Source organism: Panulirus ornatus, chromosome 29, assembly GCF_036320965.1.
Source record: "Panulirus ornatus isolate Po-2019 chromosome 29, ASM3632096v1, whole genome shotgun sequence".
NCBI classification, from domain to species: domain Eukaryota; kingdom Metazoa; phylum Arthropoda; class Malacostraca; order Decapoda; family Palinuridae; genus Panulirus; species Panulirus ornatus.
Genome location: NC_092252.1, coordinates 24,035,966 through 24,050,274, shown reverse-complemented (window position 1 = coordinate 24,050,274; position 14,309 = coordinate 24,035,966). Strand labels below are relative to the sequence as shown.

General features: G+C 38.6%; 1 protein-coding gene across 14 annotated transcripts in view; it reads right to left on the bottom strand.

Moving 5' to 3' along the window:
• Positions 1-14,309, bottom strand: part of LOC139758191 (SWI/SNF-related matrix-associated actin-dependent regulator of chromatin subfamily E member 1-like) — a 924,800-nt gene that overhangs the window by 393,386 nt on the left and 517,105 nt on the right. For 10 of the 14 annotated variants that reach the window (XM_071679412.1, XM_071679419.1, XM_071679408.1 and 7 more), the window contains one exon: positions 2,018-2,093. The exons of the other annotated variants lie outside the window; for them this stretch is intronic. In XM_071679412.1, the coding sequence (XP_071535513.1) occupies positions 2,018-2,093 (76 nt within the window). The remainder of the gene's footprint in view (positions 1-2,017; positions 2,094-14,309) is intronic. 14 annotated transcript variants of the gene reach the window in all.

The following is a 14,309-nucleotide window of genomic DNA, read 5'->3' as shown; positions in this document are numbered from 1 at the left end:
GTTTCAAAAAATATAATAAAATGCATTTGTGTATCTTGAGTCTCCTGACATCATCTGGTACAAAACTTTCATTACCTTCTATGACTATGCTCTTATGTTTCATGCATTTTTCACCATTTCCTCCCAGTATATACAACTCTTTAACTTCTTGATCTCCTGCCATGATGCACTATTTTCTTCACATCCATGGGCTAGAATCCTCTATCCAGGGGATTTCATTGAACATCACAATAATTGGTTATGCTCAACTCAAGATAATACCAGTGGAGCCGATGCCCTTTTTTTCTTCTTCTTTAATGATCTGGAACAATTGATTACACACTCAACACAAGTTTCCAACCATCAAGACAACTCTTCCAAAACACATGTCAGTTTTTCACCTCTGAATATTCTCATTCATATTCAGTGTTTCTGCCCTGATAGGTTCTTCTGACTGCAATCTTATTTGCATTAAATCCGACTGGACACATCCACCTCTTGTCTCCCACTCTTGAAACATCAACTTTGGTGCCTATGTGTGGCTCTGCCTCCATGAACTGGATATGCAGTATGCATCAAAGTGCTACTTCCCACAGATTTTGCATGGAGACCACCCACATAATCATTGACTGTTATAGCACGAAATTTTTTGTCTGTACAACAAACCTGAGCAATTTTCTAATGTTCCTTGTTTTTTTTCCTTCTCCTATAACCTTTCCTCTTCAATAAGTCAGGTCTACAAACATCTGGGGAGCTCAAATCAATCCTTCCTACATTCTTTTTTCTTAAAGATATTTTATCGATCAGATGTAATGACCAAGACTAGAAGATTTTTTGCCTAATCCATGCTGACTACAACTGGGAAAAGCAAGCAAGATGGAGAATAGCCTTAAAGCTTGGTGATTTTGTCAATGATTCCCATAATGAAGTATTGAGTAAAACAGAACTGGGATATCAACCTGAAAGATCCTAAGTCAAACTCTTTAAAATAATAATTTCCCTACCATTGGCACTTTCAATGCCAATCCATACTAGCAAAAGCTGTCATAGTGTCAGCATAAAAAGATAATCTAGAACATGATGAAGCAATATCTTAGCAGTCTTCCCATCCAGAACTCATTTAACAACTTTAACTAAAGCCCTGAAAATGATATCCAAGCTTAACATAAAATCTACCTCAAAAATATAGAAACCTCAAATAAAAATCTAACTCAGGAATGTATATTTTCCAATTGTAAGCTATTTCTGAAGACTTGTGATCCAACTCAGCTTTCTCAGTGGTGGCTGCCAGAAAAATTTCTGAGTAATAAAGATCAACACTAGAACAATAGTTTTATTCTCTGAATTCACTAACTGCTGCAAAATGAATATAGTCCAGGTCAAAAACTTGCAGAGTAATGTAATAATATAAAGTTTAAAAGGTTACAAAGAAGTGCTGAAAAGGAACAAAGCATGTTTGCTGCTGAGTCTGATGAAAAATGAAGTTCTCCAGGGAAAAGAATATACAATAAGAGAAGGACCTAAGTAAAGTGGTGCAGAGAGGTGACTTCCAATGTAAATATCAAATATGTGGGGGTGAGACTGGCTGTACTTCTTATTTTTGGCTGGAATTAAAGTAAAGATCAACACTAGGTGACTACAGATAATCCTGGGGAACCTTCTTAAAACTGATATATGAAATAATAATAATAATAATAATAATAATAATAATAATAATAATAATAATAACAATAATAATAATAATAATAATAATAATAATAATAATAATAACTGGAAAAAAGCACTGCTTCAGTTCTACCATGATAAAGCTTCTTAGGTATTCAAGAAAACTGGTCATTTAGTTTGAATATACTGCTAAATTCTGATGACCTGTCAAGATAGTTCATTAAATCATTTTAATAATGATAATGAATTACTCTAATTTCTAAATCCAAGTGATTAAACAAGTGATTAAAGTGGATTAATTCTATAGACAATGCATATGAACAAGAAGATTTGGAAAAATCAAATGCACATAACAAATATATTTCATACTCACCTTTAGTTTTAGCATTCAAGTACGCCTGATAGCTCGGGGAAGCATGATAGTTTTTCATTGCCTTTTCATATTCAAGCTGTAAAACAAAACCACAAATGCAAGTAGTATACAGTGTACAGAACTGCTGTCAAGGTGCTGTGAGTGGGTGAATGACAGAAAAAGATCTAAAAAAGGGTGGTCCCAGTCTGTGGTTATGCTCATCATGAGTACACCACAATATAATATCGTAAGAAGAAAAAGCATGATAACCAGGAAGAGGTAAGGTTATGGTGGAGAGAGATATAAGAGCAAGCTATTTGCTGTCCTACAAGCAATTGCATGCAAGAAATGTTTATTACAATTGAACCAAAGATGCATCCCACTACATACAATGTTTGGCATGATTCAGCAAGTGGTTTTTTTCTCGCTAATGAAGAAATTATTTGAAATTCAATTCTTGAATGTACCATACTATATTTCCTCTTTCTGTAACTTTCTTCTGCAAAGCCAATCCTGTGCATTCCCACATTACACCCACCTCATCAGTTCTCTCACTGCTATCTTATACCTTGAATCCTCTCTAAGATTTCCATATTCACATCTGTCATGGATATTACCTCCGTTCTCCATAATCCAGATACATTTTGAAAATATTCTTAAACAGTGACTATTAAGTTTGACATACATAAACACTTTCTTCACTATTCTTTTGTTAATAAAATATTAGTCTCAATGTACAGTCCATTACTTGAAATATGTTCCTATTTACATGGAGTGGATAAATTGTATGCAGTTCACTCAAACACATCCTGAAATTATGTTCACCATGATAAAATGAATGAAGGTGAGCACTGTTTAAATTTCTAACTCAGCACAACAGCTTTTGCTAAGTTAGAATGACACATTTATTCACATCAGCAAATATATAACTCAAACAAAACGATAATTCCTCATATTCTCATCTGACATATCTTTGGCTTTACACAATTTACACATGGCATCTGTCTAGCTCTTTTGCTGATTACTTATTCTCCCATCTTTTCTAACCATACTACAGGATAACTTCATCAACCTATCATTAACCTGGTGTCCTAAAACCCATATCATCCGCAAATTGTTTTGTTCATACATTTTCCTAGTTATTTCTTTATATTAAGTATAGCTTCCTCACATTCTCCTTACTCAAACTAGACATATCCACCTGTAAAGTTTTTATCTTTAACTTACATGTTGTACAGAAAAATTTACAAAGCATTCCACTTTGCAAATTTACTATACATTCCATAAATATGAGGAATTAAACTCTTAATGTTGAAAAAAAAGATAAAAATGCTTCAGTTTACTTTTCAATTCTACTGAAACTTAATACTTATGTAAAACAGTCCCAATTTAAAGCCAAATAAACTCAGAATGCAGAACAGGGGAAAAAAATACTTCCCACGCATTCCTCACATGTCGTAGAAGGCTACTAAAGGGGACGGGAGCGGGGGGGCTAGAAACCCTCTCCTTCTTGTATTTTAACTTTATAAAAGGGGAAACAGAAGACGGAGTCACGCGGGGAGTGCTCATCCTCCTCGAAGGCTCAGATTGGGGTGTCTAAATGTGTGTGGATGTAACCAAGATGAGAAAAAAGGAGAGATAGGTAGTATGTTTAAGGAAAGGAACCTGGATGTTTTGGCTCTGAGTGAAACGAAGCTCAAGGGTAAAGGGGAAGACTGGTTTGGGAATGTCTAGTGAGAGGACAAGAGCAAGGGAAGGAGTAGCACTACTCCTGAAACAGGAATGGTGGGAGTATGTGATAGAATGTAAGAAAGTAAGCTCTAGATTGATATGGGTAAAACTGAAAGTTGATGGAGAGAGATGGGTGATTACTGGTGCATATGCACCTGGGCATGAGAAGAAAGATCATGAGAGGCAAGTGTTTTGGGAGCAGTTGAATGAGTGTGTTAGTGGTTTTGATGCACGAGACCGGGTTACAGTGACGGGTGATTTGAATGCAAAGGTGAGTAATGTGGCAGTTGAGGGAATAATTGGTATACATGGGGTGTTCAGTGTTGTAAATGGAAATGGTGAAGAGCTTGTACATTTATGTGCTGAAAAAGGACTGATGATTGGGAATACCTGGTTTAAAAAGAGATATACATAAGTATACGTATGTAAGTAGGAGAGATGGCCAGAGAGCGTCATTGGATTACGTGTTAATTGATAGGCGTGCAAAAGAGAGACTTTTGGATGTTAATGTGCTGAGAGGTGCAACTGGAGGGATGTCTGATCATTATCTTGTGGAGGCGAAGGTGAAGATTTGTAGAAGTTTTCAGAAAAGAAGAGAGAATGTTGGGGTGAAGAGAGTGGTGAGAGTAAGTGAGCTTGGGAAGGAGACTTGTGTGAGGAAGTACCAGGAGAGACTGAGTACAGAATGGAAAAAGGTGAGAACAAAGGAGGTAAGGGGAGTGGGGGAGGAATGGGATGCATTTAGGGAAGCAGTGATGGCTTGTGCAAACAATGCTTGTGGCATGAGAAGAGTGGGAGGTGGGCAGATTAGAATGGGTAGTGAGTGGTGGGATGAAGAAGTAAGACTATTAGTGAAAGAGAAGAGAGAGGCATTTGGATGATTTTTGCAGGGAAATAATGCAAATGAGTGGGAGACGTATAAAAGAAAGAGGCAGGAGGTCAAGAAAAAGGTACAAGAGGTGAAAAAGAGGGCAAATGAGAGTTGGGGTGAGAGAGTATCATTAAATTTTAGGGAGAATAAAAAGATGTTTTGGAAGGAGGTAAATAAAGTGCGTAAGACAAGGGAGTGGCAGATATAGGGTGTTTTGGTTGAGGTGGTGTGCCAAGAGAGGGTTAGGGAAAATGATGTGGTAAACAGAGAAGAGGTAGTAAAAGCTTTAAGCTTTGCGGACGAGTGAAAGCCGGCAAGCCAGCCGGTTTGGATGGTATTGCAGTGGAATTTATAAAAAAAAAAAGGGGGTGACTGTGTTGTTGACTGGTTGGTAAGGTGATCTAATGTATGTATGATTCATGGTGAGGTGCCTGAGGATTGGCGCAATGCTTGCATAGTGCCATTGTACAAAGGCAAAGGAAACAAAGGTGAGTGCTCAAATTACAGAGTTATAAGTTTGTTGAGTATTCCTGGTAAATTATATGGGAGGGTATTGATTGAGAGGGTGAAGGCATGTACAGAGCATGAGATTGGGGAAGAGCAGTGTGGTTTCAGAAATGGTAAAGGATGTGTGGATCAGGTGTTTGCTTTGAGGAATGTATGTAAGAAATACTTAGAAAAGCAAATGGATTTGTATGTAGCATTTATGGATCTGGAGAAGGTATATGATAGAGTTGATAGAGATACTCTGTGGAAGGTATTAAGAATATATGGTGTGGGAGGCAAGATGTTAGAAGCAGTGAAAAGTTTCTATCGAGGATGTAAGGCATGTGTACGTGTAGGAAGAGAGGAAAGTGATTGGTTCTCAGTGAATGTAGGTTTGTGGCAGGGGTGTGTGATGGATGGGATTGTTAGGGAGGTGAATGCAAGAGTTTTGGAAAGAGGGGCAAGTATGCAGTCTGTTGGGGATGAGAGAGCTTGGGAAGTGAGTCAGTTGTTGTTCGCTGATTATACAGCGCTGGTGGCTCATTCATGTGAGAAACTGCAAAAGCTGGTGACTGAGTTTGGTAAAGTGTGTGAAAGGAGAAAGTTGAGAGTAAATGTGAATAAGAGCAAGGTTATTAGATATAGAAGGGTTGAGGGTCAAGTCAATTGGGAGGTAAGTTTGAATGGAGAAAAACTGGAGGAATGAAGTGTTTTAGATATCTGGGAGTGGATCTGGCAGCGGATGGAACCATGGAAGCGGAAGTGAATCATAGGGTGGGGGAGGGGGCGAAAATTCTGGGAGCCTTGAAGAATCCATGGAAGTCAAGAACATTATCTCGGAAAGCAAAAATGGGTATGTTTGAAGAAATAGTGATTCCAACAATGTTGTATGGTTGCGAGGCGTGGGCTATGGATAGAGTTGTGCGCAGGAGGGTGGATGTGCTGGAAATGAGATGTTTGAGGACAGTATGTGGTGTGAGGTGGTTTGATCGAGTAAGTAATAATAGGGAGAGAGAGATGTGTGGTAATAAAAAGAGTGTGGTTGAGAGAGCAGAAGAGGGTGTTTTGAAATGGTTTGGTCTCATGGAGAGAATGAGTGAGGAAAGATTGACCAAGAGGATATATTTGTCAGAGGTGGAGGGAACAAGGAGAAGTGGTAGACCAAATTGGAGGTGGAAAGATGGAGTGAAAAAGATTTTGAGTGATCGGGGCCTGAACATGCAGGAGGGTGAAAGGCGTTCAAGGAACAGAGTGAATTGGAACGATGTGGTATACCGGGGTCGACGTGCTGTCAATGGCTTGAACCAGGACATGTGAAGCATCTGGGGTAAACCATATAAAGTTCTGTGTGGCCTGGATGTGGAAAGGGAGCTGTGGTTTCAGTGCATTATTACATGACAGCTAGAGACTGAGTGTGAACGAATGGGGCCTTTGTTGTCTTTTCCTAGCGCTACCTCGCACACATGACGGGGGAGTGGGTTGTTATGTCATGTGTGGCAAGGTGGCGATGGGAATGAATAGAGGCAGACAGTATGAATTATGTACGTGTGTATATATGTATATGTCTTTGTGTGTGTGTATACATATGTATACATTGAGATGTATAGGTATGTATATTTGCGTGTGTGGACGTGTATGTATATACAGGTGTATGTGCATGAGGTGGGCCATTCTTTCGTCTGTTTCCTAGCGCGGGAGACAGCGACAAAGCAAAATAAAATAAATATATTTAAAAGAAAAAGCATTTTGTACCTGTTACTATTGACATTACAGGTTGTACCTCTTTAATCTGGTAACAATGGGACCTGACCACTGCCAGACAACAGACAATCCCAGAAAACAGAATTTGACCCTTAAGTCATACACAGTTGATGATCCAATCTCATACCACTCACACAAAGTCTTTACGTTAGTTCCTTTCTATAATTTTTTCAGTTACTCCACCTTCTCAAGCATATGATGATTTAAGCTTACACTTATTAGCACTAGCACCATCTTCTGTACCTCTTGGTCTCTTGGATGACATTCTGAAGGGCTAAGCTATTGCTGAATATAAATTAACATGACTGTTAATAAGCTTGGCTGCAGTGTAAACAGATTTTGGTGCCTTAGCACTGCTAACAGCATCACCATGGTGGCACATCCAAAAACTAATAACTTATGGCAGCAGATTCAAAATGTGCTGGACCATGGGAGTTACTGGAACACAGAGCACTGGATTAGAGAGGTACAACCAGTATAATTTTTTTTGTTAACTATACCACCAAATTTTAACATAACCATTTACTCTTGTTATTGCAATGCTTCCTAAGCACACAGAAATTTTTACATACATTACAGAGGCACTACAGAGATAAAAACTCTAATAGTGACCGAAAGAAACCCATATTCCAATCGACTCTTAAAATATTAATCATAATGAAAGAAAAATTATGAGTTTAGCCATAAACAATGAATTTATATGGATTCAAAGGTGCAGAAGCTTACTTTCTGCAAAACAAAGGTCAAAGCCAGCAATCTACCATGATCATGGTACAATTCACCTAAAGCAGTGTTGTCTAACCTTTTCACATCACATCACATGACACATCATACATATAAAGAAAACCCTCGGAACATCATACAGCTCTGTCTCATACCCATGTTAATATGCATGCCTAAACATTCTAACTCAACCTACTACCTACTTTCACATATGCTTTTACTATACCTAAAAAGAAATTAAAAAAATCCAAATTTTCATCTTACACCATAAACATTCTCTTTACATTGCATTCCTGTCTGCTTTATCATATACCCTTTCTAGATCCATGGATGCTGCACACAACCTCTTTTTTTCAGTATACTTGTCTGCTAACATTTTCATGCACACAATTTTATCTACATACTTTTCACCTTTCCAAAAAGTCTGCTGATCTTCTCTTACCCTGTAGCTATCTTCACCCTTTCATTAACAATTTCCCTACACATCCTTCCTCCTAAGCTCTGAAGGCACATTCCCGTAAGTTATCTTCACCATCCTTTCCTTTACATAAAGGAACTATCACTGTTCCAGTCCAGTCATTGAGTAGGCTTCTATTTTTGCTAACACAAACACATATGGGTTGAGTATCCCTTATCCAAAAGTGTTTCAGATTTTGGATTATTTTGGGCTTTGAAATATTTGCATATACATAATGAGATATGTGGAAAACAGGATGGTATGGAAACAAACACGTTAGAGCTGAGACATAACTCAGCATTTCAACTGTTTCAGCAATTGGTGGGACTGCGGTGAAAATGGTTTGTAATAAACTGGTGGCAACAGAGTGTCAGACCCCAGCATGGGCAAGTGAGGTGAGGTGTGGAATTTTCCACTTGTAACATCATGTTGCTGCTCAAAAGTTTCAGATTTTGAAGCATTTCGGATTTCGGATTTTCAGATCAGGGATGCTCAACCTGTATCTTGTGCATTCATCTCCTACCATATCATCTCCATTCTTCAATATTTTGTGTTTTTTTCTTCTATCCACTCGAGAGGCTTTTCCTATCTTTAACCAACTTGCAATTGCTCTTGTCTTATCCTTGGATATTGTTTCCTGAATTGTAATTATCCCTCCCTCTCTCTCCATTCTCCATGTTACTATCTTATTGTTATTGTTGATGTCATCAGCTCTTCATAGTATTCCTTCAACCTTTACAAAATTTCATCTGATTTAGGCAAAGGGTACCCTCGAGCATTTGTTATTCTTTCACTCCTACCATCTCCCCTCCATTTTCATCTTTTTCTTTTTCTTCTTTTTTAATTTCCATTTCAATATTTTACTCTCCAAACACTTTTCACTTAATTTTCTTCCAAAATCTTCATCTGCTTTTTCTATTCCCTTTCCTTGTCATCCACTTAATCTTCTTATATTTCATCCTGTCTTTCTTACTCTGCCAAGCTGTGCAGAAACTTCTTTTACAGAAATAATTGAAATATCTAGAAATAAAGAAAACATGAACTTTACTCATATAACACTCATAGTCATGATAAAATTTTACCACGTGTGCTGAAGGTGTGCAGATACACGAAGTACAACACTTGAAATACTGTTCAAGATGTGACGTGCAAGAGAGACAAAGGGTGAAGAGGCTAGAAATGGGCAAAAATAGAATCTAAATATAAGAAAGGAGACTGGGAGCAGGCATTGAACTACAAACTAGTCTCACTAAAGTGGTGTGTAGGGTTCTAAAAAAGATTATTACATATCATGTGGATGACTTTATATGGAAAAGGAATTACCTAAGCAAGAGACAGCATGGCTTTAAGGAAAGGAAATCATAAGTAACAAACTTCTTAAGAGTTCTACAAGAGTGAGCCTAGTCCTAGACAAAAGGAAGGGCTGAGTGGACTGTTTGTATGTGGACTGCCTGATAGCATTTGACACCTTGCTGCAGAGGAAACTGATCTATGATGCTGATTCCCTTTGGGAACTCCCTCAATGTGGGGTGATCATGGCAAAAGTCTTGACAATTGTTGAAATCCAGTTCCGATTCTTGGCCTCAACCTTAACAGGCCACTGGAAAAGGGCAATTCGACAACCATGTTTTCAGAGGTTCCCCCTAATGTTCCTACCAACTATTTCTAAAGTGTCTACCTAATTTTCTGCCTAGTGTTCCAACCCACTTCTTCTACCTAATGCTCCCAGCTAATGCTCTGACCTACATCTTCTGACTATTCCTCCTACCATTTTGCTAAAAGGTAGGGCTGGCCCAGAGTACTCACTGAAGAAAAATCTGAAGTTATGAAGGATGAGTTGCGTGAGTTAAGTCTTGTCAAGGGTTATAAGTGACAAGGAGAGATTTTATGACTGTAGACAGAATTCCAGCAGTCCACATTTGGGAGAGGGAGGGTGAAAAGACAGCTATCTGGGTCAAAGAGCAACAACTTGACAACTATTGAAGTGCTGGCTTACTACGTAGCCATCACTAGCCCTCCCAATACTCAGGCAGGTAGTATTGGTAATATACCTCCCTGGTCAGTGGCTGCCTACTAACTACTATCTTGATCACCAGGCAGGAATAAGGAGGAACTCCTTCAATGGACAGATTATCTCAGAGGAAGGTAAAGAGGATGCCTATTAGGAAAGCTTTTTCCATATGGGTCTGATTCAACCCAAGCAAATGTAAAATAATCATGATAGGAAAAAGTAATGAAGGTCACAATGTGATCATTAACCAACAGGAAATAAGCTTCAGGATTCTGAGCATGAGAGGGACTTGGGAGTCAATAAAAACTCTAACTGTCACCATAGTCCCAAACAGAAAACAGTTAAGAAACTGTCTGCTGGAAAATATCAGAATAGCCTACAAATATAAAGAGAAGTAAATATTTTGCAAGCTATTCAGATCTTACTTAAAGCCAAACAAGAATATGCTTCTCAGATTTGGTCATCATACCTAAAGAAGCATGAAGAGTTAACATAGAGGGGCTATGGGAGGGCAACAAAGATGATACCAGAATTAAGGGAACTAAGTGACAGGGAAAGGGTAAATGCTTAAAATTTGCCCACCTTGGGAGATAAAAAAGTTAGGAGTGACCTGATCATAAACTTAAAATTTTAAAAACAGGTCAACAATTTATACAGTGAAAAGTTTTTCATGAGATGTAGGGCTGTTTAAATGATGTAAAACAATACTTATAAAGCATAAGAGTGGTGGATGAATGGAACAAAATGATGGAGGACATGGTTACCACAGACAGCATACATGAATTTAAGAAGTTGTATGACAGTAAAGAATGTTAAAGAGATGGGGCACCATGAGTGTAAAACTTTCTCCCTGTATAGCACAAACAGAAAATTACCTCCTCTTACCTTCTTACCACATGCATTCTCTACTGCTTCTATTCTGCTCTCCCAGAGATCAACCTTAGGTGTCTTCACTTTGAATATTTTTTCCTCGTCGTTTTTCTGATTCTCAGTCATTATTTCCTTCACACAATTTCTCAAACATTATCCTTACCACCTAATTTCTTCTATCTAGCTTTATCTCTGATGCCCATTCCCTCCAGGAGCTCCCATCAAGGGGTGGCCACAGTAAAAGTCTTCACTTGTCCTTACATGCTTCCCTTGCATAGACCATTCCACATATTCTTCCACCATTCCTCTCCCTCCAGTATTCCTTCACCCTATTTGCTTATGTTACAGGTGGTCTTCCTCTAACACCAACTCCTTTAATTGTACTATCATACACCCTCCTTGTAAATTTTCAGTCTTGCATTCTTTCCACATGCCCAAACCACCTTAAAATATTATGTTTCATCTGTCTCTAACGTTCCACAATTCATTCCTTGCCATACCACATCTCTCATACACCCCTTCACTTCTTTCTTCCTTCCATCTAGTCACACCACATGCTCTTCTCAAATAGCTCATACCACAGCCTGTGACACATTCCATGTCCATGCTTCGGCTGCATCCCTTAATCCTCTCTTCACTTCCATACTTACATATCTACCCTTCATAATTTTATTAAGGGACCCAATGACACTTCTAACCTATACTGCTCTCTCCCTTATCTCTCCTTCCATATCAGCAAAGTTACCCAAGACAGCTCCTAATTACTTAAATTCTCTCACTTCTTCCAGTCTTTCCCCATAACCACAGCACAATACAGTTCACTTTCTTCTTTCACTCTCAAAGTTTTATAAGATTTAGACTTTAACTATGTTTTCTTTCAAACACCATGTCTTTACTTTTACATGCATTTACCTTTAATTACCTATGATTACAAACATCATAAAACACACTTACAAACTTCTACAACTCCTCTTCACTCTCAGCAAACAACACAATAGTATCAACAGCAAACAAACTTACCAATATCCAACATATTGTAAAGTCAAACTCCATCTCTGCACCATTCTTTATGGTTTTGCTTTCATCTATCTTATCACTCCATCCATATATATATATATATATATATATATATATATATATATATATATATATATATATATTTTTTTTTTTAATACTTTGTCGCTGTCTCCCGCATTTGCGAGGTAGCGCAAGGAAACAGACGAAAGAAATGGCCCAACCCCCCCCCATATACATGTATATACATACGTCCACACACGCAAATATACATACCTACACAGCTTTCCACGGTTTACCCCAGGCGCTTCACATACCCTGATTCAATCCACTGACAGCACGTCAACCCCGGTATACCACATCGATCCAATTCACTCTATTCCTTGCCCTCCTTTCACCCTCCTGCATGTTCAGGCCACGATCACACAAAATCTTTTTCACTCCATCTTTCCACCTCCAATTTGGTCTCCCACTTCTCGTTCCCTCCACCTCCGACACATATATCCTCTTGGTCAATCTTTCCTCACTCATTCTCTCCATGTGCCCATATATATATATATATATATATATATATATATATATATATATATATATATATATATATATATATACACACATATATTCTTTTCTTCTTTCAAACCATTCGCCATTTCCCGCGTTAGCGAGGTAGCGCCAAGAACAGAGGACTGGTCCTTTTTTGGAATATCCTCACCTGGCCCCCTCTGTTCCTTCCCTTGGAAAATTAAAAAAAAAACGAGAGGGGAGGATTTCCAGCCCCCCGCTCCCTCCCCTTTTAGTCGCCTTCTACGACACGCAGGGAATACGTGGGAAGTATTCTTAATCCCCTATCCCCAGGGATAATATATATATATATATATATATATATATATATATATATATATATATATATATATATATATATATCTTATTATTTTGCTTTGTCGCTGTCTGAGTTAGCAAGGTAGCGCAAGGAAACAGACGAAAGAATGGCCCAACCCACCCACATACGCATGTATATACATACACGTCCACACACGCAAATATACATACCTATACATCTCAATGTATACATATATACACACACACAGGCATATACATATATACACATGTACATATTCATACTGTCTGCCTTTATTCATTCCCATCGCCACCCCACCACACGTGGAATAACAGCCCCCTCCCCCCTCATGTGTGCGAGGTGGCGCTAGGAAAAGACAACAAAGGCCCCATTCGTTCACACTCAGACTCTAGCTGTCATGTAATAATGCACCAAAACCACAGCTCCCTTTCCACATCCAGGCCCCACACAACTTGCCATGGTTTACCCCAGACGCTTCACATGCCCTGGTTCAATCCATTGACAGCACGTTGACCCCGGTACACCACATCGTTCCAATTCACCCTATTCCTTGCACGCCTTTCACCCTCCTGCATGTTCAGGCCCCGATCAATCAAAATCTTTTTCACTCCATCTTTCCACCTCCAATTTGGTCTCCCACTTCTCCTCGTTCCCTCCACCTCTGACACATATATCCTCTTGGTCAATCTTTCCACACTCATTCTCTCCATGTGATCGAACCATTTCAAAACACCCTCTTCTGCTCTCTCAACCACACTCTTTTTATCACCACACATATCTCTTACCCTATTATTACTTACTCAATCAAACCAACTCACACCACATATTGTCCTCAAACATCTCATTTCCAGCAAATCCACCCTCCTGCGCACAACTCTATCCATAGCCCACGCCTCGCAACCATAAAACCCTTTTAAAACCCAAATATTCCTTCAAAAAATACCCATTTTTGCTTTTAGAGATAATTTTTCTTGACTTCAACACATTTATCAAGGGGTCCCAGGGTTTTTGCTCCCCCCCCCACCCTATGATTCACTTCCGCCCTTTCCCTGGTTCCCCTCCAAGCCAGATCCCCCCTCCCAGATTTCTAAAAAAACTTTATTTCCCCCAGTTTTTCCCCCTTCAAACTTACCTCCAAATTTTACTTGGGCCCCCAACCCCCACTGTGCCTAATAACCTTACTTTATTCACATTTTTCTCTCAAATTTCTTGTTTACAAAACTTTACCCAAAATCAAATCCCCCAAACTTCAAAAGTTTTCCACATAATCAGCCACCAGCGCTGTATCATCAGTTTAAAAAAAAAATTTTTGAACCAAATTTTGTGGCATTTCCCCCTTTTTTTTAAATTTCCCTTTAACCCAGAATTTCGTTTTTCTAAAAAATTTTTTCTTAAATTTTTCCCCCTTGTATATATATTCCCCTATCAATCTATCATATCCCTTTTCCAGGGTCCTTTAAAAGTAAAAACAAATCCTTTTGCTTTTCTAAAGTATTTCTCCAAAACATTCCTTAAAAACAAAAAACCTGA